The sequence below is a fragment of the Sminthopsis crassicaudata genome, chromosome 5 (genome assembly GCF_048593235.1).
Source record: "Sminthopsis crassicaudata isolate SCR6 chromosome 5, ASM4859323v1, whole genome shotgun sequence".
Classification (NCBI taxonomy): domain Eukaryota; kingdom Metazoa; phylum Chordata; class Mammalia; order Dasyuromorphia; family Dasyuridae; genus Sminthopsis; species Sminthopsis crassicaudata.
The window spans coordinates 177582836-177610415 of record NC_133621.1 but is presented as its reverse complement, the minus strand read 5'-3'; the positions used below and the strand labels follow the sequence as shown (position 1 = coordinate 177610415).

Below are 27580 nucleotides of genomic sequence, written 5' to 3'. Positions count from 1 at the left end.
CCCAAAAAGTTATCAAAATGTGCATACCCTTTGACCCAGCCATACTACTACTGGGCTTATATCCTAAGGAAATACTAAAGAAGGGAAAGGGACCTGTATGTGCCAAAATGTTTGTGGCAGCCTTTTTCATAGTGGCTAGAAGCTGGAAGATGAATGGATGTCCATCAATTGGAGAATGGTTGGGTAAATTGTGGTATATGAATGTTATGGAATATTATCCTTCTGTAAGAAACGACCAACAGGAGGAATACAGAGAGGCTTGGAGAGACTTACATCAACTGATGCTAAGTGAAACGAGCAGAACCAGAAGATCATTATACACTTCAACAATGATACTGTACGAGGATATATGCTGATGGAAGTGGATGTCTTCAACATAGAGAAGAGCTAATCCAATTCCAATTGATTAATGATGGACAGAATCAGCTATACCCAGAAAAGGAACACTGGGAAATGAGTGTAAACTTTTATTTTTACCTTCTGAATCCAATTCTTCCTGTGCAACAAAAAATTAGGTTCTACACACATATACTGTTTCTAGAATATACTGTAATATATTTAACATGTATAAGACTGACTGCCATCTGTGGGAGGGGGTTGGGGGAGGAAGGGAAAAAATCTGAATAGAAGTAAGTGCAAGGGATAATGTTGTAAAAAATTACCCATGCATATGTACTGTCAAAAAAAAAGTTATAATTATAAAATAAAATAAAAATTAAATTATAATAAAAAAAAAAGAAATTAAAAAAAAAAAAAAAACCCACTTCCTAGCTGTGTGACCCTGGGCAAGTCACTTAACCCCAGCCTCAGAAAAAAGAAAAGAAAAGAAAAATTAGTTTTCAACAACCATCAGACAGACAGCAGACTTGTTTTGGATTTCTTCAGTGAAGTTGGTCTGGTATGGTATTGATTGGTCTCTCTCTTTTTTTTTTTTTCCCCCCTGTCTCTGACAGTGACTTACCTCTAGAAATGGCTAGTTGGCTTAGTGGCTAGAACTCTAGGCCTGGAATTAGAAAAACTCATCTTCCTGAGTTAAAATTTGACTTCAGTATTTGCTAATTATATATGACCTTGAAAAAGTTATTTTATCTTGTTCTCAGTTTCCTAATTTGTAAAATGAACTGGAGAAGGATAAGGCAAACCAATCCATTATCTTTGTCAAGAAAACCCCAAATGGGTTCATGTAAAGTTGAACAAGATTGAAAAACAACTCAATAACAAAGGCGCCCCCGGAGTAAGCTGTTTGAGGAGCAGCTTTCATCTTCTTTTTTTGTCCAAATCACTTACCTCTATTTCACTGATTAACCAGATAAATTATGACTGAGACTGTCACAGTACAAGATTCATACATTCCAGAGCCACTGCAACTTTCATCACTGCTTCCTGAAGTAGTTTCTCCAATTTGGAAATTTCTAAACCTGGAGATTTTTATCCAGTGGGTAATTAAGTATTTATCACAACTGCTCCTTGTACTTTCAATGTCACAAAATTAGCTATTCAGCAGCCACAAACATCCAAGTATCAACCCTGAAGAATGTTCTATCTTTTAAGTGTATTGGACATCAAAAGGGGCCCCTTTGCACTTTTTACAGATTTTCATTCATCAAGTTCTTACCTTTTATGCAACATCTCTGTAGCATTTTCTAGATATGATTCATTGTTTTTCTCTCCATATAAGTGAATACTCTACCTACATCAACATATGCATCAATAGTAGGTTAGCTTGGTTAGGTAGATGGCAAAAGATAGAGGTCCCATTACCTTCCAAAAAGAATTTCATCTTGCCTAAATTTTTTTGGCCAAAAATAGGTTTAGTAACTACTCTCCGAATGATTTTTTTTTTTTTTTTGGCAAGTATTTCTCTAGACATCTAAGACAAATTCATGGTTTCTTGATAAGGATTTTACATAAGCAATTGCATCATTTCCTTTCCTGAATGAATCTATTTCCTACTAGACAACGATGCCCTTTACCTTCTGACAAAAGATGTAAAGCAGTGCAAAGTCTTTTCAATGCAGTTTTTTCCATAATCCATAGGCATTCTGCAAATATCATACCTTTATGCTGCATTAGTAAATGCTGTTTTCTGTTATAATTATTTGTGTATAGTGTATTTATGAATGTATAGTGTATTTATGAATGTATTTCTTGATTAAAAAAAAACACCATAGGTTCTACAAGGAAAGGGACTATGCCTTATCTAAATTTTGCATCACATAGAAAATCTAGAGCAGTGATTTTAAAGTTGCTACTTGTTTCAAGTTGAACTGAAATTTATACAATAATTAAAAGTGAAACAAAAATCTGGTCAGCTGACAAAGATAATGAAAAGATGTTTGATGTTGTCCCTATTTTGGAGTTATAACTTCTTGTTTCAGTGATGAGAACTTCACAAAAAGAATGGTTATTTAAAGACAATCTCTCTGTCTTTATTGTTGCTATAACACAAACACTTATCTCTCATATTTTAAAAGTCTCAACTGTTATTTATCAGTAATAAAACTATAATTAACTAGACAATTTGTAACTGCCACTAATAATGTAAATGGAAGTATATTCCAAAAAGTTTTTATACTTAAAGAAATTTTTATTAAAAAGTAATTTCCCTATCCCATTTTTCAGGCCTAATTCAAAACTTTTTAAAATTCAGGCCTGACCATACCAATTCAACAAATTTCTAAGGCTCCTTATTACCTCCAGCGTCAAATATTAAAATTTGTTGTTAACTTTTAAAGTCCTTTTGAAAAATATGTCTGGTTCCTTCCTACCTTTTTCCAGGCTTCTTACATCTTATTTTACTCAATATAAAACATGGTTTAATGATGCTGGCCTCCTTGCTATTCCTCAAAAATCCCTCTGGGAATTTTCACTAGCTTTCCTGTGCCTGGACTTTTCTCCCTCAATTCTTCCTCATTCAGTTTCCTTGACTTCTTTCTTTCAGGGCCTTAGCTAAAATCCTACTTTTTGCAAGGAATCTCTCTAGATTGTACCCTACCCTCCCACCCACCAGTTGTATGCTGATGCCTTCTCTCGATTATCTCTAATTTGATTATATCTATGATTTGATTGATTATCTCTAATTTATCCTGCCTGTGTTTGTATGTTCTCTCTCCCATTAGACTGTGAAAGTCCTTTAGAGAAAGGACTATTTTTGCCTTTCTTTGTATTATCAGCACTTAGTATAATACCTGGCACACAGGAGTCACTTAATAAATGCTTCTTGATTTAAGGGTACTAGTAATAAAAATAGATTAGAAAATGTGCTTAGTTACTAGGCAAGAAAAAATTCAATTTCTCTCTCTCTCTCTCTCTCTCTCTCTCTCTCTCTCTCTCTCTCTCTCTCTCTCTCTCTCTCTCTGGTAACATAGTAATTACTTAATAAAAGCCTAATGAAATTCTATTGAATTACATTTTTACAAATTAGGGTTTTCCATTCTATTCAATGGTTGGTGTGATAGAAGGGAACGTTCTTAGACATTTAGCTTAGACAAACCTAGCAAGAGCTGGAGTTTATGCTTCAGTAAATCTTAGAGAAGTATAGCTATGAGAATGGTAGTAATGCTAGGAAGAGGAAGCCATGAGTCCTTCAGCAGTAGCATCAGAGGAGAGAATTGTCAGAGTCCTACTGAGGATGTTTTCCCTATGTAAAAAAAAAAATAGGATAAGAGATTTGAGAGTAGTGTGGGAGGAGGAAACACACATTTATTAAGCAGGAGGAATGATGTGATCTGTTACAGAGGGTAGGAGGCTCAGAGCAACCTCAGTCCTTATTCTGGCCTGATTTCCCAAGGGCGGGGATACTTTTAGGAAAGTCAAGAATGAGCAGAATTACTTCTAGTTCATGTTTGGAATTTGGGGGAAGGGGAAAGTTCAAAGTCACATCAAGCTTTTCTGATGGAGGTGAAAAGGAAGATTTAGTTCTGGCAAGACAAAGAAGTATCTTGGAGCAGACTTGGACTTTCCAGAGGGTAGGAAAAGATCTTCAAGAAAGAGGAGAGACATCCTGAGCAACATGGATACACAGAAACAATTATTCTCTGGTAGAAGGCTACTTCCGGCAGAAGAAAAATTGGTGTAAATATAAATAGTAACATTCCCTCCTATTTGGGGTCATAAAGGGGTGGCCTGGTAGACCACCAGATCCTCAAAATCTTGTCCATCATGGATGAATGGAGGAAGGCATGGGGTACCCCAGGGATAATGATTCTAGGGTTCCTCATCATAGGTCAGAATGAGAACTGGAAGGTAAAGTGGACAAAGGAATCCCTATTCAAAGAGATGATGTGGTGTGTGACGTAGGGTCCCTATACCTTGTGCAGGCCCAACTGATAAAATAGTTACAATTGATAAGACATCTTTCTTGGCCAAATATCTTCTCATTCTCCAATGTACCAGTAAATTAATGCTGGCTCAGGTAAATAAAAGCAGTAGAATACAATGATTCTGTAAAATTAACTATATTCCTAAACCTAGTTGAATTTTCTAAGATTTTTTTTCTAATTTTTTTTCTAATTTTTTTCTAACTTTTCTCTTTCCTTCCTTCCTTTGTGATGGGAAAAGGATAATCTTGAGCAGCATTTCTCAATCAGTGAGACTATTAGGTTTTCTTTGTACTTTACTATTATGTTGGAGATCTACTTTCTAGCTCTCAGTTATTTTTATAGCTAAAATAAAACTGGATGCCAAAAGAAATTCAGCCTATGAAATTCATACCATTTTTCTTAGCTAGTTTGATTTATTATTTGTTGTGCTAGTCTGACTGAGCCAATAAAGTGCTAACTGTTGTTAGCTATGTCAATCTAGAAGTTTTGCTGGAGGTTTGAATTGGAACTAAAGAAAGAATCCATTCTCACCACTTGGTTGAGAAGACTGTTAGATTGTTTAATGGCAAGGACACTCAAAGGGCACATGTACATTTTTCCCACAGTCAGTTTAGCCCAGATAAACAAATACATTGTCCGGTTCTGATAAGAGGCAGTGATCTTTTATGCAGTAAAAACACAGTTGGATGGTTGGTAGACATAGTATTCAGTGTTATAATTCAGTCAGCAATTCATCACCATCAAGGATTCTGTCCTTGATATATAACTACTCAAAGTGATCCCAGGGAAAAAAATTAATTAAGGGTTAGGTTTGTCTCAAGTCTGGAGTTTCCCTCAAAGTGAGGTCAAGGGTGGAAATAGAAAGATACTTAATACATAATGTAAATAAGGCACAGAACAAATATTTACTTCCTGCATACAAAAGAAATGCTTGACATAAGGGAATTACAAGAACATATTAACAAAGACTAAAACAAATAGCAATAATAGCTCATCAGTGCTTGACTTCTTCCAGAAACCTGGTGCTTAAAACATCAAAATATAAAATTTTTTGCAAGATTACTGAATTGACATTTCACCTTCATCTTGCTCCTGTATTCTTGAAATAAATTTCTTTAGACTTATGTTTTTTGGCAAGCATGGCCAAATTTCAGGCTCATTCTTCTTGCCAGTGATTATCTTCTTCAAAAGGGGCTGGAGTAATTTTGGATGGTTCATCCCAAAATGTAGTCAACACTAAAATCCAGGGGATCCCCACTTGTCATACTCAAAAGATTGCCTTCAACATCATATACATTCTTTAAGGATTGTTACTTAACCTCCTATTCTCAGGAAACTTAAAAGAAGGGACATTTGGGGGTTTTGAAATCCATTTTCAGACTTTCTTAGTTCAATTTCTTCTGCTATTTGAAGCTATCTTTCTTTTTGCTAAGACAGAGAAAGGGCAGCCCTTCCCTTATCTCACAGGGGAAATATTTGAAGACTCCTAAGATACTTGAAAGATGGGGGGCAAGAGATAGAAGATGGGGTCACTCACTTTAAATTCTGTGAAATAAATGGAATATTTCTCTTAATGGACAGTTTTTGATGCTGTATGAAACATCTACCCAATGTAATAAGTAGTTTAGTCTTTTGTGATTTAATGGTATCAGGATTGTTAGGATAGAATTAAGTTTGATTTAATTAATTCTTTAAGAGTAAGAATTATAGAATTATATAGATTAGAAGTACACTATTTAAACTTTCTTTTTTCTTTTTTACTTTCTACACTTTTGTTCCAGAATATTGCTATCAGATAGAAAGCTCCTGCTGAGATGGATTGTACAGGCCCAAGAATACCACTGACAAAATAGTTACAATTGATAGACATCTTTCTTGGCCAAATATGGGATGAATTTCCTCCATTTTTCTCCCTTAGCCAATCATGTAATTTCCCTTGTTCTGGAACTGCTTGATCACTTCATTCTATTTTTAAAGATCTCTCAGGGTCTATTAAAAAAAAATCCAAGAAAAGGGTTCCTTGACTGAAAGAAAGGTTTTGGTATCAATTGCTCAGGGACTGCCAGTTTCCTTAATAAATTTCCTTAATAAATTAATCATGCATATTGGAATATTGTGGCCCACAACTGGTTCCCTTTGCAACCATCAGAAGAGTAAGGAAACAATAGTAAAGTGAAGTGATACTTAAGAACACATGTTAAAGAAGAACGACTTACACAGGGTAGATATCTATAAGTGTTAAATTGGAAATATTTAGTATGAAGATTTTTCCCATTTGACAATTTTCCTTCTCATCATAACTATATTCATTTTATTTATGGATAGAGCACCAGGTTGGTGTCAGCCTGGAGACAGGAAGACTTGACTTGAAATCTGGCCTTAGACCTTACTACCTATATGACCCTGGGCAAGTCACTTAACCCTGTTTGCCTCTGTCTCCTTATCTATAAAATGAGCTGGAAAAATAAATTGCAAGCCATTGTAATATCTTTGCCAAGATACCCTAGTTCATGAAGAGTTGGACCTAAGTGAAACAATTGAACAACAACAACAAATTTGAATTCTATATAAATATTTCTGAATTTAGTACGTTTCTTATAAATAGCAAATTCTTGGATTTTCCTTTCCAATATCCTTCTCCATTTTGTGCATTAATTCATTCCATTCATATTCATTGTTGTAATAATTACCTTTGTTTTCTCCTGTACCAGTTCCAATTTTACTATGTTCTTAATTCTATGTCTACAAATGATTAGGAAAAGAAAAAAAATAACAAAACAGCACTAGTTTTCTGTAGAGGAAAGTCTATAATTCTTTTTCTCTACCCTAGACCAAAACTCCAATATTAGGTTCTACCCCTTTTCCCTATTTTTCTCTTTCATAATACTTCCCTATTTGAAACTCTTGCTAATTAAGTTTGTTTTGCTTGTGACTCTTTTCCCCCCAAATCCATCATCTCTTTTAAGCCCTCTAATCCTTTCTTTTCCTCTTTTAGCCCAGTCCAATTCCCTGTATTACCTTATCTTGTTTCTACACTATATTCCTTTCTAGGAACTTGCCAAGTTTTTTTAAGAGCTAGGCAGTCAGATAGGTGGGAGGAAAATCAAGAGAGTGATATTCCCCAAACTTAGAGAAAATAGAATATCAAGGAAAAGAAGGTGATTAAAGGGTCCAGAGAGATCAAGAAGAATGAGAATTGAGGAAAGACCATTAAATTTGGTAATTAAGAGATTATGAGTAACTTTAGAGAGTTGTTTTGGTAGAATGATAAAACTGGATGCCAGATTGTAAGGGTCTAACAAGTGACTTTTTAAGAAGTTTAAGAGTGAGAGGACAGAAAATGGAGACATACATTGGAGTTGATCTTTAGTTTATTCAAAAAAACAGCACAAGAAATATAGTATAATAAGGGGGAAAGAAGGATCAAGTGAGTGTTTTTTGAGAATGGTAGGATGTTAGCATATTTTTAAGCAGTAGGGAAGAAAAAAGTAGACAGGAAAGGACTGAATATAAATGATAAAGGGTTGACAGAAGGGGCAGGAGGAGGAGATAGTATGGAATGGTTTTAATTGAATAAATAGAAGAATTAGTTATGGTGAGAAGAAGGGTCACCTCATCATTTGAAGAAAGAGATAATGGAAGAAGATATCTGTGTGATAGGAGATGAGAAAGAAGGAAGAGGGAGCTCATGATGATAAACAACCTCAATTTTTTCCTCTAAAATATGTGGCAAGGTTCTCAATTTAATGTGTAGGAAAAGGCAAGACTATTATCTTTGAAGAGGGATGAAAATGTTTAGAAAAACTATTACAGAAAGTGGAATAATGAATTGATTAGGTAGAATAAAAGGATTGCCTAATGGCAGTGAGGTACTAGTTGAGATTGTATAATATAAATTTGTAGTGCATCCAATCAGAATAATTGTATGATTTTCTAGGCCTTCACCCATCAGCATGTACATAGAAGTAAAGGTTTTTGGTAGTGATTTGTGTCTGATGCTTGACAAGATGCAACCAGCCATAATGATAAGAGAGTCAGAGACTCAAAAAAGAGCACAATATAGAATTGAATTAGTTCACTCAAAATGGGGGGAAATGGAGAGCATGGATATTATAGGGAAAGTAATATGGAAGAAAATAGGAGACTCAAAGAATTGGACTTCATGGTGCAGATGAAGAGTAAAGTTTGGCAAAGGAACACAGAATGGGAGGTAAAGTCAATAGAATGTAGTCAGATAATTTCAGAATGTTTGAACATGGAGTTGGTGCTTTTTTTCCATAACAGCAAGATAAAGAGTATGATCATTTTTGTGTATAGTTGAAATGAGGTGATGGAATAGGTCATGGGAAGTGAGTAATTTGAATGACTGAGTAGTTAGAATGCTTAAGAGAGAGTCAATATATATTGAAGTCCACAAATATGTTGACAAAAGTTGGGAAGAAGAGAAAAATTGTGAATCTGGTACCTACCTTATTGAAGAAGGAAAAGTTTTAACTTGGAAGGCTAACGACAGTAGATTCCAGGATTTTTGCTACTTTCATAAAGTTCTTCTTTTGTCCTAAATTGTTTATTATCTTTTCAAGCTTTTTCCCAAGAACTTTGACTACTTATCTTTTCACCTTTTCCCTTCATTTTTATTAGAAAATTTTTCATCTACTCCTGGAATAATAGTGGCCGATCCATTCTCTTTCATAGTTAATTATATTTACAATTTTCTTCTTATTAATAAGTATATCTGTTCTTCTGTTTTTATTCTGAGTTTCTCTTAAACCATAGTATTCCTTCTCTGTGTTCAGGATTTTTATTTTTGTTTTTAAAGTCTCTGCAGTAGAAACAGCTAGAAAAGTTTCTTTTTCCTAACCCTTAATGTTTCTTTAGAATTATTCTTGCAGCTTCAGTTACTAGGATTGTGTTGGCTTGAGAAGGATCACTGTGAACCACAAGCCACTTCCTTTCCATTTCAACCCAGGACCATTCCTGACATTTCCTTGCCCTTGAAAGTTTACTATTCTACTCTCCCTAATCCAACTCCTCTTTATGTATTGTTTCCCTACATCAGCATGTAAGCTTTTTGAAGGAAAAAAGCTATTTTTCCTCTTATGTGTATATTAACATATTGCTTGGAATATGTTATAGAATAAACTATAAGTGTTTAATGAATGTTCTCTCTCTCTCTCCCCCCACTCTCTCTCTCCCTCTCCCCTCTTACTGTAGGCATAGGGCCAGATTAGTATGAGAGAGAGGTGTCATATCTTTTTTCTTGGTATTGAACAAAATGGTTACCTAGACCAACATACTGGAGTTTTATTATTTTTTCAAAAAATTACCTTATTGTAGATTTTCCATTAATCTCTTTTGTTTAAAGATCTTATATTTTATGCAGCTTTTTATTCTTGATGTAGGTTTTAAGGGAATTAGATTTAACTGGAAGTTTTAACATGGTGGTACCAGAAATCTCAATAAATACTTATTAAATTGAGTTTATTTAATTCTGTATATTTAGGATAGTAACTTATGACTTATTTGGATCTGGTAATATTTGCAGGGACTTCATTTTTTAACTTTGGGAGGGAGAATAAGGTGAGTGGTTCCAAGAATATAAAACTAGTCATCCTTTCTACCATGCTCCCCTCTAAAATTCCAGATTCATTTTTATGACCTTAGTGACTAGTGGCATAATAAGAATTGAAAGTAAATTATTCGCCCCAAACTAAATATGAAATGGACCTGGTACTGAAAGAGAATGAAAATATTCCAAATCCAGACTTTAGCCGAAGTTTGTGTTATGCTGGTTAGATATATTTGTGAACTAGACTCAAAAAAAAAAAAAAAAAAAAAAAAAGTGAACTATCCTGAAGCAATGAACTGCCTCACAAAAGAATAGTAGATAGCCCCTGAGAGGAAGTAGCCTATCTAAAACTCTTCAGAAGAGCACCAGCTGGCAATATTAAACAAAGAAGAAACTTGCCCAATTATTTTCAATAGTGTTTGACTCTTCACATCCCCATTTGTGGTTTTCTTCTATTTCTTTCTTCAGTTCATTTTACAGCTGAGGAAACTGAGGCAAACAGGGATAAGTGACTTGCCTGGATCATTCAGTTAGTAAGAATCTGAAGTCAGATCTGTATTCAGGAACATTAGTCTTCCTGATTTCAGATCTAGAACTCAATGCACTGTGATACATGCTCCTTAGAGAAGTTTAATAGGATATTAAGAAGAAAAGCAGAAAATTGAACTTTTAGAGGTTTTCCAATGGAGTCATAACTATAGGGGTATGAGTTGTCCAGCAGATGAGCGTTTTCTTTACCTTTATCACAGGAATATGCAAGAAAGTATACTTTTATGGATATGGATGAGGACTTTTCCTCATTATTTTACTATAAAATTTAATTAAGAGTTCTTTTTTTTAGGTCAATGTGTCCTTTGATTTGCTCTAGAATAAGGTAAGTAATGGATGGGGCTTATGAGCTATTGTTTTGAATACATGCTAACCTAAGGAGTATTTTGCACCTGTATGTGACTCTCTAGGAGGTAAATGGGAATATTTAAAATTTATTATTGTTGATAACTTTGTTGTGTAAGTTATTGCTTTTTAAATTATTTTTATTATTAATGGAAAACCATCAAGTACAAATATTCTCATATACAAAGAAGTACAGAAAATATGATTTTTTACTTGAAATAATTAATCTATTGTATACAGTTTGTTCATTTCAAACTATATTAAATTTAGGCTAAAAAAACATTTCTATGGCCTGAGTGGCTATCTATTATAGAAAGAATTCCTGCTGATGTTTAAGTTGGACTAAGTGGTTATTGAGGGCTCTTCCAACTCTGACTTTTTGTGATTCTATATCTACCAGGGGAAATCTGACACCAATTAACATAAAAATTCTTTCTTCCTTCCATGTTTCCTTAAATAGAGAAGAATCGATTTTTTGAAACATTTAATGGATATTTTCTTTGTGTATTATTATTTGTTTTTAAGAACCTAAATATTTTAAAAGCTTTCAATTTTTTATTTAAATGTAATAAACAAAACTACTTTGCAGAAATAAAGAAAGTAAAATACATAAAATCTGTCAATGATGGTTTTTGTTTAATGGAATTATGTATTATGAAATGTTCTTTTAATGTTAAAATTATCTGAACATAATGATATCTAAAATTCTTTTTAATATGCCAACATGGGTCAAAGTTATTAAAGTATTTGTATGGTTTGCTTCAAGTTATTATTATCTCTTTGGGAGTTGGAGTAGGAGGATCTATATGCAGACTTTGAGACTTTCTTTTCTTTTTGCTTTCAATATAGAGGAAAGCTTGATAGGACTCCTCTGAAAGCCTTCTAGTGTAGTGCTAGATCTAGGAGATACTAATATCAATAAATAAGCCCTCAAAAATATGTGTTGAATTGAACTGTTCAGTTATAGTTACCTTTCTTTGAAAATGACTGATAAGTGTTTTACCAAAATCCTGTTTGATTGAGAACTAATATAATTGTTACCTCCTTTCTAAATTATTCATGGTTTATTTGCTGTATTTCAATTTAGAATATTTGACAATGTAAATTTAGCCTTAAAGCATCAAGCAACTATCCAGATTTCACAAGCATTTGTGTTATAATTATTTTTAAGTAGAATGTAATTCAAAGCTAAGAAACTCTTACTGCCCATCACATATGCATAAAAAAGAATTTGAAACAAAGAATTGAGCTAGAACTCCATACCTAGAATGAACTCAATGTAAAAATCTTTTTTATTTTCCTTTTCCACTTCTCATTAATTTCCATAGAAGGTAAAAGAAAAAAATCCAGACTGGAGAAAATTTGCAAGGTGTGTTGGTGATCTATTGGAAGAACCAGACCTGAAAATGATACCAATTAGGTAAAATTTGAGAATGACGGTTTGGAATCATATATTTATAACTTAAGAAGATTGATCCCGGAGGACCTTGAAAAAGGAAAACTGTGTCTAAGTTGTATATGATATGGACAGGTTCCTTTGAGAGACAGAGAGAACTACCATAGAAAACAGTTATAAATTACAAATATGGGATTGACTTTTGGCTAGTTTGTAGTTTTTTGTTTTGTTTTGTTTTTTGTTTTTTCCAGGGGTAGGGACATTAAGCAACAGTTAACCAGAGTTTTCTAATCATAAGTTGGAGAGAGAATATAACAAAGACATCTCTTTGATGAGTAGAAAGTGTATATTAAAAACAAAAAGTATAGTAGCACTATTTAGCTAGATGATGATTCTGTATTCCAAAGAACCTGGATGTCTGTATTTTAAGATCAGAAGTTTCTTCAACCCAAAAACTCCTTTTGTTCTTAAATGGATAGGAGAAAAGCAGAAGAGCAACAATTCCCCTAGGTGGAGCCATTTCAAAGTATGTTTCTTCACTGTCTCAAATTCCTGTCGTTTTTATATATAATTGGTAGATGCCAGCCTTTCTTGGCTTTGAGCATCTTATACCTATATTGGCAGTCAATTTATGTACGTGTACATGTGCTTTCTGATCAAAATTTAAATGCTGACTTGAATTTGGTAAATAGTGACTTCAGTGTAACTATCATTAAAAAGTAGATTCTTCCACATTGTCATAACTGAAATGCTTAATAGACAAAGTTATTTTGCAAATATTCATAGAATATATGCCTCTCATCTAAGAATGTGAAACCACACAGAACAACCAGGAGAATTTCCCTGGGAACATTCTGATATTATACAACATTTAAAAATATATTATTATAGGATGTAAATAAATCTAAAATTAAATCAAGCTGTGGTTAGGCATTTTGGTCTTAAGTTTAAAAGGTAATTAAAGTTTTCATGAATTTAAACTTTCAGCACGAAATATGTAATGAGAATCAATTACCAAGGGGTATATCCTTTTAGCCTGTAGGGAAATTCCCATCATTATTGGTGAAAATTCTGCATCAAGATCCTGGGAAGAGCCTGACCTTAGTCTTCCTCTTTAACAGCCTGTAGAATTTGTTATGCTTAGTTTCATACACTAGTCCTTAGAGACACTAATCCTAGTTTTGTCCCCACCTTCAACATGCTAAAAATAACAAAAGTTGGGGGCAGAGGAGAGGGGGAAAGGAGAAGCCAGAGGGAATGTGATTATCTTATCATCCTTGTTCTACTATTGATTTATAGTAGACATTTTGTTTTACAGATGCCAAATCATACAAAGGTTATTTCAACTAATGGACTAGGGATTTGTAGCTTCTCCTGAGTATGTAAACTCTTCTCTGGGGGTAAGCTAGGTTTACTTTTTAAAGCTGAGAGATTTCCTTCTTGTGCCACCAGGGTGGTGCTTTTTGACCTTTAAATTTTCATGGCACAGCTGTGTGTTAGTATATTTCTTAACATTCCCTGGGCCCAGAAAATAGTCTCTACTCATTTGGAGAGTATTATGGTAAAGCTGTGTTGCTAGGAGAAAGTTGTGGGGTGCAAATTACTATGATGAAAGTTCTCTCTGTATTTCTAGTATGCTGTTCCTATTATAGTAAAAAAAAAAAAAAAAAAAAAAAAGCAGAAATCAAACAAGGGTGAGACTTTGCTAAAGAAAGCGCTAAATTTTGAGAATTTAAGCCAAAAGCCATTAGAGATAAGGGGATTGTCCATGAACCCTCACACAGGAGAGTGATGTTGGGAGCAGAAAAGAAGGGGAAATAGCATTTGGTAGGAACCTACTATGTGCTTTAAAATATTATCTCATTTGATCCTCATAGCAATTCTGTGAAGTAGGTACTATTATTACTATTTTACAGTTGAGGAACTAGCAGAGTTTTAACTCAGTTACCTAGTTTCACATAGTGAGTAAAATGTCTGAGGCCATATTTGAACTCGGGTCTTCTTGATTTCAAGTCCAATGTTCTATATCCTGTGCCATTTTGCTGAATTCCTTGAAAGTAGAGCCCCCAAAACACATAGTGATAATGTCCCTTCTACACCCTGTGCCAGAATTCCTTATTGTTCAGTCTACCTAGTTCAACTACCGTGAGACCTAATCTACTTTCTTCTGCTACCCTCATCCTACTAGAACTAGGGGAAGTTGGAATCAAGCATTCCCTTTTATGTAAGGCTCTGTGCAGTCCTAGTATCTAGGAGTGTCTCCTCAAACTAAGCTTCTAGTGAGGTATGAGATGGGAACAATGGGAAGCCTCCAAAGTTTTAAGCCTCTGAGGCAAGAATCATTCAGTACCATGGTGAAGGTAAAACAAAATGATGGATTTAAAAAGCCCTGAAACTCCATTCTACTGTGTCCCCACTGGAAAAATTGCTCAGACACAAGGCAATGGTTGGGGGGGGGGGGAAGATGGAAGCCAGTATTGAAGGGCCACGAACACTCTACTTGCAACTGTTTCTAAGAGTAATAAAACAGACTATTTGATTAGTATCTATTGCCATGAGGTATCACCTTCTCCTGCCTTTGTAAAGATGTCAGTACTTTCTATTTGAAGCCAAACTAGTGGAGGAGACAGGTGTTGGGACTTAGGAAGTGAGTGAGAGTATTGCCACCCCCTCCTTCCTGAGACCATATATTCCACCACCAACAGAGTCTTCCACTAACCGGATCATCCTCTTCCCATAAATATGGTGGGAGGACACTATGTGGGCACGCATTGTCTTGACCTGAGTACTAGATCTAGAATTTAAACTCATATCCTCCAACTTTCCATGGCACCATCCCGCCTGCCTCTATGACCCAGAACCCTAACAGTCTTCCTGGAATGGTTATGTAGGGCCTAATTAAATAGCACCTGATTAATAATGAAAATTAGTTAAAAGAGGAATTTGCAAGATGGTTTTCCTCTTGTATCTGTCCTGTGTGTATCCTGAAATCTCCCACTTCCTAATTGAAGGCGTTTTTCCTGCTTCTTGCCCGATGTAAAAATTCCTAGTTGTGATTCTGAGAAGTACTACATTTAAAGTAATTGAATTTGGATTCAAATTCCTGCTTCATTACTACCTTTAGGATTCTGTGTAAGTCATTTACTTTTTTTTTTTTTTTTTTTGGTGAGGCAGTTGGGGTTAAATGACTCACACAGCGTTACATAGATAATAAGTGTTAAATGTCTGAGGCCAGATTTGAACTCATATTCTCCTGACTTCAGAGCCAATACTCTATTCAACGTGCCGTCTAGCTGCTTGTAAGTCATTTATTTCTCTGGGTCTGGGTTTTTTCATCTATAAAATTAAGAGGTAAGATAAGCTGATATCGGAAGGCCCTTCTTTTATCTTCAAATCTTAAGGACTGAGTTTTAGTTCTTAGTGTTCTTTTAAGGATGCTCAGCAGCAAGTTTCTGGCTTTCAGATGACAGTTTCTGCTCTATATTAGGTCTGAATCATACACTGATGGAGGTTCAAACTAAATTTTTTCATTATATCTCTTCCCCCATGCCTGTTTTTCTTACCCCATGCTACATTTTCCTTTGAATATTTCATTCCCGTTACACACACAGGGGAAACTAGAAGGGAGTAAGGAATTCAATTGTAGCATGAGTCAGTTGACTGACTGGGAGTTGATCCAAGAGCTGGCAACCTCTGCCCCAAAGCAATAAAACAGTACCCTCCTCCCTGCCCCAGGCAACCCAGAATTTCCTCACTCTTCTGTGAACCATATTTATTTGTGTTCTCTTTTAAAGCTGATGCACCAAGGAGATGAGAATTATAGGCACATCAAAGAGGCTGTCCTATAATGGGCTAGGACCATCAGCCACTCTTTTAGAAGTCCATCTTTTAACATCATGTATAATGACAGTATCAGATTTTTCTATTCAAGGCACAGGTAAAAATTCCCAGCTTATACCTGACAATGCTATTTTTCCATTTTTGCTTTAACTGGTAAGGAATTATACTTGTGTCTAGTTTTCATACTTTTTTTCAGTCATGAAATAGAAAGGTAGGACTTAATGTAGATGAGACCTGCAAAGTCATTTAATCCAACTCAAGCCCATGGAGATCAAGTAGATTGCTCAATATTACACTGGAAGTTTCAGTCATAGGATTTCAGAGCTTTCCATTGTACCATGTTGCCTTTTCTAAAAGATAAGAATATAGCTCCATATTTTATTACCTATTTGGTCATTTAGAAAGTTATATAGTCATTAGAAATAATTTAATCTCTCAGTAAAAAGAGGGCTTTGGCCTAAATCTATGATCCTCTAGATTGATGAATCTAAATTTGAATAAGTTCAAAACCCATATTGACTAAAAGATTTTTGACTCTCCTGTTTCACAATAATTGTTCAGCTGATAAGTAAAGGGTTTAATTAATTTGACATGCAGTTATCCCAACTTTGGCACAGATAAATATCACAGAATCTGGTCGTTGGAAGGGATCTTATGGAAAATGCCATCCACATCCAAAGAGAGAACTATGGAGACTGAATGTGGGTCAAAGCATAGTATTTTCATATTTTTTGTTTGCACTTTCTTTCTCATGGTTTTTCTCTTTTGGTCTGATTTTTCTTATACAACATGACAAATATAAAAATATGTTTAAAAGAATTGTATAATATAACCTATATCAGATTGCTTACTCTCTTGGGGAAGGAAGAAGTAAAGGAGGAAGGAAAAAAAACTTGGAACACAATATTTTACAAAAATGAGTGTTGGATACTATCTTTGCATGTATTTTGGGAGAGGAATAAGATACTATTAAGATTTTTTTTAAAGGCAGGGATCTCAGTAGTAGCCATCTATTCTGACTAGATGGACTAGGAAAGATACACCTCACAAATGGACCTAACAACTTTTTCTTGAAGACTCATCAGGATAAAGAATCCATTCCCTTTCCAGATATCTACTTTTGAATAATTCTAATTGGTCAGAAACTTTTCCCAAAATCAACTCTCAATTTACCCCTTTCAACTTCAATCCATTGCACCTACTTTCAGGTCCATCAGAACAAGTTTAACCCCTCCTCCTCCTCCATATGATAACCCTTTAAATATACAATGACATTTATCATCCACCCTCCCCACAAAGTTCTCTTTTCCAAGCTAAACATGCCTAATAATTTTATCAAATGTGGAATGACTGCCAGGAAACTGGTGTACAATTCTCTTGCTATGCCTATTCTATGACTAGTTAAGGAATAGTTAAGTAAAAGGCCATCATTGTCCAAAATAATATCCATCACAAGTACTAAATTGGTTTCTTGCAATCTGTTGAAATTTTGAATCAGATTTTCACAGTACACAAGCTACCCTGGAATGCAAGTAGACACTTTTTACTCTGTCCATTATATATTCAACCCATGATTGAAAAAAAGGCACGTAGGAGTAAAGAGTCCCCTTGGAAGTCCCCTGTTGCTCAAGTTTCACTAAAGAAGGGTAACTCTTTCCTGAGGAACCAAAGATATCCTAAATTTCACTCCACTATTTTTGGTCCCAAGACTCCATACCCAATTCTATCCCATGGCCTGCAATAAAAAAAATGTAAATGACATGGAGCTACTTAGGGGTATCAAAAGGAGGATCTACTTTGGAGTGGCAAAAGCTATCTGACAAGGCTATTAAAGAAAGAGAAACACAATAATCTTTCTCAAGAAGCAGTGTGGTATATTGGATAGTGCCCTGGACTTGGAATAAGAAAGACATAAATTTGAATCCTTCCTCCAACACTAACTGTGCCATCTCAGGTAAATCCATTAGGTTCTTTCTATCTCAGTTACCTCAATTGTAAAATGAGGAGGTTGGACTTATTGATTTCTAAGGTCTCTTCCTACTCTGACTATGTAATACTATGCCCCTACAGACTTATCAAAACTTATCCCTGGTAAAAGGAAACTTTCCAATGGTGGAGAGATGATTTCATTGCAGAGATTCAGGTTTGGTTGCCCATTTTTAAAGAAAAATGAGTCAGTGAGTCAGATAATTTTCTGATGTAGAATTCCAAATCAAGTTATTAGTAGCCAATACAATGTTCTACACCTCCTCTTAATGCAACATTTAGCTTTCATTAATTACTACAGCAAAATATCTATTTAAGGGCAATTTTAATTCATTTTCAGAAAATGTCTTCTACCTTTAGGTATAAGAATATGTCATTTCTTTGAAACTTAAAAATTTTGGCTACAAAAACCAAATGCCTAAGACAAGTGTAAATGGTGATGTTTTTGTTCTGGGTGCTATTGTTTATTGATAATATCAAGTGTTGCTGTATTGATAGGAATACAATTTAGTGCATTGACAAAGCTGTAGAACAAGTAATTGCCTTTGCAGTCTTGGGTAATAGTCCATAGTGAGCACCTGATATGGGTCTCAATGATTTCTCAAGAAATTAAATTTATGTTGACACAAGGTCACGTTTCAGTTGCATTCTGATTTCCTTCTGGTGTGATAAACTGTACTTTTGGCACGATCAAAGAAGAGTTGTTCCTTCTTATGGAATTGTTCCTTCTCATGGAATTGTTCCTTCTCATGGAATTGCGCTTTCTTAGAGAGTTCTGATGGGACAGCTCACTCTTCTGAAGCGTTTGGATGAGTATTGAAGGCTTCTCATCTAGCTCTCTGGCACTACATCGGGGAGCAGCTACTTTCACTGTATTGCCAAATTTGGAGTAATCAACAGAGTATACGCCTTCCTCTTCTGTCACGATGGATACAAAGCGGTGACCCCACTGGATTTCCTCAGCAATGTAAGAGGTTCGAGCTTGAGTGGTAATGCCAGTAGTTTCAACCACTCCTTCTAAGATGACAATGACTTCTAAGTCTTGGGTGGCTAAGTCAGTAGCTGAGATCTCATACAAGGGGCTACGCTTATCAATGACATGGCAGATGATTAAAGGGGCCACCAAAAAAATATTATTACTTTCTATGGGGTTGTCGACAGGGATATCAAGTTGGTGAATAGGCACTACCTCTCCTTCAGGAGTGGTTGTTTTCTTGACAACCTGGATTCGAACAGAAGCACTAATGATCATGCTTTTCCTTAAATCACCTACCCGGAACATGAAGCACAGTCTGCCATTTCTTACTGCAATTACTGCATGCCGGCTGAAAATCAACGTCTCAGCCCGTCTGTGAGCCTGAGCTGTCTTCATGAAGATACAACCCAGCATGATTGCATTGATAATTAAGCCCACAATGTTCTGAAGAATCAAAACTGTGATAGCCAAAGGGCACTCCTCTGTCATCATTCTCCCACCAAATCCAATTGTCACTTGTACCTCAATGGAGAAAAGGAAAGCAGAGGTAAAAGACCTGTAAGAGACGATATACCAGATTGTCATTAAGATAAATTTTGAATAATGAAATAAGTTGTAAAGATCTTTAAAATATTAATAAAACTATCTTGCCAAAGTCTTGTTGTATCTGAAGAAGCAAATTAGTATCTATTTTCTAGACCTCTAAGTTACTGCAATAAATTCTAGTCCATTGAGGAGTCTCTTCTTTTTAGGAAATTATCCTCTTATTATTCAAATCCTGAACCAACAAAAACCATGTCTAGTTTATGAGAAATGAAAGCAATGCAAGATGACTATATCCTCAAATTGAGAAATCATTTTTTAAAATCCTAATGCAGAGGACAGATTATACTAAAAACTTAAAAAAATTGAATTTTAATACTTATACTATTTAAGTACATTAATCAGATATTTTAAGCTATTAAGCTATTATATATAAGTATATCTAAGCTATCAAATTTTTAAACCTCTTGATAAATCATGAATTTTAAAATAATAGTCACCAACAAACATAGCATGTATATTATATGCTGGACCTTTTAGAAAACCCAAGGAATACAAAATATACCTGACACAATATCCACAAATATATACAATAAAAACAAATAATGTTTTATTAGTACTTATCACTTTGAAAAATAAAGTACTTCCACATAAATTATTTATTTTTATCTCCAGAATAGTAAGCTAGACATGATAATAGATATGGAAGTTAAGTAAGGCTAAATGACTTCTCAAAAGTCATCATTTTTAGGCTAGTGATCTTTCTACTCAGCCACACTAAGAAGTATTTATGACTCTATTCATTACTACATCTACGTTCAAGATATGCCACCTATTCTCCATAATATAATGTTTCAAAATTTTTGTTAAGGCATAATAATGATAAATAATAATTCAAATTTATAGAGTACTTCAAGATTTTCAAAATGCTTTCCTCACAAATGTGAACAGAAATTAATATGAGTATTTTTATTCCTATTTTCAAATGAGAACCAAAGTTTGGGAAGCCTAGGTGACTTATCCACAATCACACCAGTAGGGATTATATATGTCTGGGGAGCAATTCAAGGCCAAATCAACTGCTTCTATTTACCACCATGCTATAGTGCTTCAGTGAAAAATAAGCCTCAATGAGGTAATTATTCAAAATAATGCCCACAAAGGACCCAGCTGGTAATCTGCATACTCTGAAGATGATAGAGTAGTAACTAGTCCAGTTATCAAGGAGAATAGCATGGCCAAATCAGTGCTCTTTTGTATTGCTTGTAAGTATCATGAACAAGTACATGAACTGCTTTTGTGTATTTATACAGAATTTCAAGATATGGAATGCAGGTTCTGGGAAATAGAGACTATCTCATTCTTGTGTTTGTAGCCCAAGCTTTTAGCACAGGGTGATATATGGAAGACATTTGCCTTCCTAATGTATAATATTGTCCAAACAATTACAGTAGAATATCTTTCAAAAAGTGGTAATAAAGAATCCATTTTTTGGTTTCAAATACTGAAGTAAAAGCAACAACGTAGCAAACTTAATAAGACCAATTTTTATTATATGGATAGGGAGAATGTTTATATAATAATAATAGCAAGTATCTATTGTATGAACTGTACTAAGCACTTTACAAATATTATCTTATTTGATCCTATCAACAACAACAATAATAATAAAACCTAGCATTAATATAGTACTTGTTATCTACCAGGCACTGTGTTAAGTATTTTACAGTTATCTCATTTGACCCTCACAACAATTCTGGGATTTAAATGCTTTTATTGTCCTTATTTTATAGATGAAAAAAATTTAGCAAACAGGTTAAATGATTTGTTCAAAGTAACACAAATTAACTATCTAAGGCCATTATTGCCTTTTCAACCTGGAATTATGGACTTAAGTATATTGTGTGACTGTTATGTTCTATGGATATCTGTGACATACAGTAACTCTAAATACTAGATGGATTCAACTATTCTTTATGCTTTTTGATGTTAACCTCAGCAATACAATTAGTAGAAATCCTAGAACAAATAGCAGAACATTTTCTGAATAGAATTATAGTTTTTTATATTTCACAAAAGAAAGAAATTTTTGTTTTTAAATTACAGGAATTAAATGCTATTTGAAAATACTGATGAGTATCCACTAAAGAATGAAATTTTGATTTCCAATTTTTATAAAGGTAGCAGGATTCATGACATATCAAAAATGAAGCACAAAATATCATGGTTATTAATATTTGTGTTAAACAGTATTTTTTCCTTTATTAGTTTCAATAAAGTCTATATAAGATTTATTAGGATCTAACTATATTGTTTCCTCCTGAAGTAGGAGAGAATACTATTAAGAAAGAGAAAAAAAAATACTTTAAAAGCATATTTTATAGGATTCATTAAGGAATTTTGCAAAGGTTAGAAGTAAAATGGTATTTTGGCACTGCAAGTACAACTCTTCAAAAGCATATGGATCATTTTCCTACATGTCATTTAACACTCAGAGCTTTGAAAGCAAAATAATACAATATTTATCCAGTGCACAATAAAACAGGGCAATATATTCTTTTTGTAAAATAAAAATAAAATACTTAACTAAAATATCCTGATGACCTTTTCTCAATTCTACTCCTTCTTGACTTCTCTGGTGCATTTGACACTGTTAACTAGTCTCTCCTCCTGGTTCTCCTGTCTGCTAAATCCTTAGTCTGTTGTGTTGGATCATCATTCATATCACACTTTTAACTATGAGTGTTCCCCAAGGCTATGTCCTATTCTCTGTATTAGACCTTTTGAACTGTCATTGGTTTAATTATAATTTCTACATGAATATTATGTATAAATATACCCAGTTTAGGCTGAGCTTCAGTCCAGCAATACCAATTGCCTATCAGACATTTCAAATTAGATATACTACAAACATCTCACACTCAACACATCAAACTTGTTAACTTTCTCCAAAATCTATTCCTCTTCCAAACTTCTTTATTTCAAAGGCTCCACCATTTTTCTAGTCTCATGGGTTCATAACCTCCATGGTAACCTTGATTCTTCATTCTCCCTAAACCTCACTTGCCAAATTTTGTTTTACCTCCATGATATCTTTCACAGTTGACGTGTAAATAGAAATATTTACACAATAACTACCTTAATTCAGGTCTTCATTATCTAGTCTCTTAACTGCTTTCTTTACCTCATACTTCACATTCCAGTTCATCATCCTCCATCCATCCATCCTTGATTATAGCTCTAGTTCATTCTCCTCATTAATTTCAGTGGCTTCCTATTGCTTCTGGATAGAATATAAACTTCTCTATTCAGCTTTTGAAACTCTTCATAATTTGGTCCCAACTTATCTTACTGAGTTACTGCACATTATTTCCTTACCCTCACTCTTCAATCCAGCCAAACTGGCCTTTTCTCTCTTCTTCTTATATTCTATATTTATCTCCAAAGTCTTCAACTTTGCAACTAATCATCCTCTAAGACTGAAATATACTCACTTCCCCTTCATAGAATCTTTTTCTTCTTTAAGCCACTGCTCAACCACCACCTTCTATATAAAGTTTTTCTCAGTTGCACCTAACTGCTAGTTCCCTGCTTTTCAAACAACTTTAATTGTAATAAATTTCATTAAATTACTTGGAATTTATTTTTACTTATTCTCACAATATTTATTTTATATATGTTTATATATGTATTTGTCTCTACTTTTTAATACAAACTCTTTAAGGATAAAAATTGTTTCTTTCTTTGTATCTTCCATTCTCTCAGCACAGCATCTGGCACAGGACAGACATTTACTAAATGCTTGCTGATAACTAATTTTAAAATACTTCAAAAGATTTCATTCTTAAAGAATCACTTATACATTAGTGAATTACATTTTTGTGGCAAAATCCCACATTGTTATGCTAGTAATAATAAAATGTCATGTTTACTAATTCATTATTTCAGCCTATTTATTCAATTATGGTCAGTGATCTACTTTTATAGATTGATCAAAAATATTTCTCCCAAAATAAACATAAAATACCAATACCAAAGTTTCAATGGCAATAAATTCTTTTGAATTAAGATTAGCTTTATAGTCAAGTATGTTATATCTCCAGTCATCCACTTGTGAGATATTAATACCTGTTTTATTTACTTTTGTTATTGAGAAACTATTGGATTTTTATTTTAGTATAATAACATTAAGTTTAACATTTTTAAACAAACTTAATAATAAAGTGAGTAGAATAATTTAGATAACATTCATCTGAGTTGAATGTATAGTTTACTGTCTCTACAAACAAATCTGTGTCACTGTACTTTCTAAAGTTAATAATTATTAATAATAAGATCCAATAATTAATAATAATTAGTTATTTTACTGGCTTGTTAGTTCCTAACAATGAGTAATGATTTTATCCTTTACAATTACTTGAAAATAAAGATTTCTTTCAGATAATGGGAGGTTCTAGCTTTCTACAATATATGAATTTGGAATACTGTTTATAAAATGTCCTGGAATCATTTTTTCCATCTTTGTTTCTGTCAGTTAATAGTAACCTTGTGAAATTGTTGTGAAATAATCTTTACTCAATACTACACTGAAAACAAATAAAAATGGGAGATTCAAAACCTGTACAACCAAATATTTCTATGACATCTTCAATCATGAGATTTAAAATTTCCTTTTCTTAAATGTCTTGTAAATATTTTAGAAATATGATTTTTAAAACTACCCCAAAATTTGGAAAAATGTTAAGGACTGATTTGTTTACTTAAGCTTTCATAACTGGATTTCTAGAATCTTAGATCCGAAAAAGCCTTCAGAAATCATTGAGTACAGCTGTTCCTGAAGTATGAATTCTTTCTACATTATCTGGAAATGAGAAGGTACCATACATACTCTCATAGACAGCTCCCTCAATGGCAATTATAGCTGAACTTCCTTAAAATAAATGTCTTATAGCACTGACTCATGCTTAAATATAGAATTTCAAAAATAATTGTTCATAGTAAAATACATAAAGATGAATCCTGATAGAAAAGTGTTTGCCTTTAGGTGTTACTTAATATCTCTTTATGTTTTAATTAGGGATTCCACTGAACCCAATTTTTTGAACTTTTGAATGAAGATGTTAAGGGGAAAATTCTATGATGCAATCACTTTGTCATTTGCCTCTAGAATCATTTATATGCATTTAAAATAGAGATTATAAGATTATTGTACTGAAAAGTGAAATCTTGCTTTATGTTTCTTCACTCAAGCATATATTGCCAGAATAAAATACCGTATTAATCTTTTTTAAATGTCACATTTGAAAATGCCCAATGAAAACTCATTTTAGATTAATCTTAAAAATATATCAGATGATATATTTCAATACAAGGCAGGACTTTAAGGAAGATATGTATAGTAATTTTCACTTAGTTGATATTTTTTTTTAGAAAAGTAGCAACTTATATTTTCAGATGTCCCAATTTACCTGACCTAAAGTGGTGTTTTGTTTTTGTTTGGAGAGACTGTATTGAGCCCCCCACCTTTTTGCCAAGTAAACTTATGATAAAGAGGAGTTCTTATCTGGGGATCTATGGTCTAGCCACCATGGATAGACTTCAAGAATCCATAAAATTGAATGAAAAAAAATACAACCTTATTTTCACCCAAGTTTAGTTTCTTTTGCAATTTTTTTTATTCCATTCACTTAAAAGCATTATTCTAAGAAAGGATCTATCTGTATGCAGTAGCAGTCTGCCAAAGGGGTCTATAAAACAAAAAAAGGTTAAGAACCTGTTATATAAAGTGATGAAGCGATAGTTGACAAGACATTTCGGTCTTAATTCTTACATCAATCTCTCTTCCTCATCTGACTATATTCTTACCTGACATTAGTCACACAAGCACTGGAATCCACACCACTTTTCTCCATACCACTTTTCTCCATGTAAGCATGAATGTCACCATGGGCAAAAGCTACCAACCACCACATGATGGCAAAGAGCAGCCAGCTGCAGAGGAAGGACATGGTGAAAATCACCAGTGTGTGGCGCCATTTCAGGTCCACCAAGGTAGTGAAGATGTCTTGAAGGAAGCGCCCTTGCTCCCGAATATTCTTATGGGCCAGGTTACAGGCCCCACTCTTGGCGATAAAGCGAGCTCTAGGAAGCCTGTCTCTGATGCGTGGCTTGCGCAGGTTCTCGGCAGCAATCCGGGCCAGCACATACTCTTCTGGAATAATACTTTTTCTGGCTAGCATCTTCCTTTTATCATAGCCAACTTATATTATAAGCTGCTTCTTCACCTATTTTCTCCTCTGATTTGTCTTCCTACACAGGGAAAAAGATGATTTTTTTTTTTAAATCTTATTTCCTTATCTCTGTAATACTTTTATTCAAATAATCCATATCTATACATTGGAGAACTGATACCATTATCTGGATAATTTAAATAAAATTTACTTTCTTGCCTGAATATTGGCTATTAATTACATACCTGTAAATTAATATAGAAAATGGAGCCATTTTTCTGGATCATTCAAGCAAAATTCTGATTTGTCCTAAATATGTTTCAGATGAAGATTTTTGGCCGGGCTTTAATTTTCCTCTTTATTCTTGATGCAATCATTTACAAACTTCATTTAAAACAAAACAAACCAAACAAGGACTTCCACCCTCCCTACAGAGTTTTCTGAATAAATTATATTTGTTCATAGGATTTCTTATAATACTAATAATCAACACAAAACTCTGGAACTGTAACTGGGCCAGTAAAGGGTGATAATTCACATTGAATGGCTATAATGAAATAGCAATATCCACAGGACTGGAAGAGCATTTCTTTGAACGTTTTTTAGAAGCAATCATTGTCTAAGAGGCATTATTCTTGCATCCTAATAAATCATATATTCATTTTTGATAATATATGCACTAACCGGCCTTCAAACTTGAACTGCAAATTAAACAATCAGTTAAATTGACAAAGAACTTTATTCCAACTATAGGATTAGTGCAGAAACCAAGGAGTAGTACAAAGAGAATAAGATGAAAGAACTTTGGTCTAGGTAAGGGAAATCCTAGAATTTATGGGACTTGAAGTACACAGAGGAAGACTTTTACTTTGGTCTCAATTTTTCTACCTTATCGGAAAAGATGAAGAGGGAAGACGATGCCCCCTGCCCAAGAGAAAAGCTGAAACTTACAGGAATCTGTTGCAGCTGGAACAGCTGGAATCCTCACCCTCGCTGCCGGCTGACTATCAGTCAAGTCACTGAAGCTTCCATCCATCCCAGTGCAAAGAAGCAGGCTTTTCACTCGTCTCTGAGAGGACAGATCTCGGAAGGAAGAGTCAAAAAGAATAAAAAGGTACAAATGAACTCTAAGTGCGGAGGAGGGAGCGGAGGTAACGGCCCCACCCCACCTCCCCAAACTTAATTAGCTTCCTTTTGTGTACGGGATTGGGGGGGTAGAGGACGGAGGAAGGAAAGATAAAGTTGGGGGAGGGGTGGTGCTCAATAAATCACCCTCTGGGTTAGTGGCTTGACATGCGCCAGGGTCACAAAGCTGTGGAGCCGAGGAGCGATGGGCTCGGAAGGGGGGCGGGGGACGGCAGAAGCGAGCACCCGGGAATTTCGGGGCAAGAGAGGGGAGTGCGACCCGAAGGGGAAGGATGGGGAAAGATGAGGGCGGGAACCTCAGAAGAAAGCTCATTTCCCTGTAGCCCCAGCCTCCTGCCGCCTCGCGTGGACTCACAAGTATTTAAAAGACTCCCGGCAGACAGGGGGAGGACATTTCGGATTTCACTGACGTAAAGGAGAAAGTTGGTTACTTTTCTTCTCCTTTTTTTTTTTTTTTTTTAAACCTAGAAACAGACGTGATACTTCAAGCAGCCAAGGAAAGACCAGAGAATGTATACAAAGAAGGCTTCCAAATTACATCTTAAGATTTTCAATCTAGAACTAAAAGAAACCTTAAGGTTTTCTGATTCTGAGACTCAGAGAGGTTAAGTGTGTTGCCCAACGCTACACAGGTTGTAGAGAACAGAAAAGAGATTTAAATCCAGATTCTCTGACCTC

At 34.5% G+C, this 27580-nt stretch overlaps 1 protein-coding gene across 4 annotated transcripts; it reads right to left on the bottom strand.

Annotated features, from left to right (window-relative positions):
* Positions 1 to 18317: 18317 nt before the first annotated feature.
* On the bottom strand, positions 18318 to 27304 carry KCNJ8 (potassium inwardly rectifying channel subfamily J member 8). 4 transcript variants are annotated; one of them, XM_074268858.1, is made up of 4 exons: positions 27258 to 27304; positions 26708 to 26839; positions 25392 to 25835; positions 18318 to 19539 (listed from the first exon to the last, which is right to left on the bottom strand). In XM_074268858.1, exons 3-4 carry the CDS (start codon positions 25763 to 25765, stop codon positions 18639 to 18641), a joined length of 1275 nt encoding a protein of 424 aa, XP_074124959.1. In that variant the 5' UTR covers positions 25766 to 25835; positions 26708 to 26839; positions 27258 to 27304; the 3' UTR covers positions 18318 to 18638. The 4 variants fall into 4 exon arrangements, with proteins under 4 accessions (XP_074124959.1, XP_074124960.1, XP_074124961.1 ...); XM_074268859.1 differs by lacking the exon at positions 27258 to 27304 and adding an exon at positions 27199 to 27248; XM_074268860.1 differs by lacking the exon at positions 27258 to 27304 and adding an exon at positions 27199 to 27242 and having other exon boundaries at positions 26708 to 26825.
* Positions 27305 to 27580: the final 276 nt, after the last annotated feature.

Excerpts from the sequence above, each read along its gene's own strand:
- KCNJ8 (XM_074268858.1), bottom strand. The coding sequence starts at position 25,765 with ATGCTAGCCAGAAAAAGTATTATTCCAGAAGAGTATGTGCTGGCCCGG. Across the intron at positions 19,540-25,391 it reads GCTTGTGTGACTAATGTCAG|GTCTTTTACCTCTGCTTTCC; the intron begins GTAAGAATATAG and ends CGTCTCTTACAG.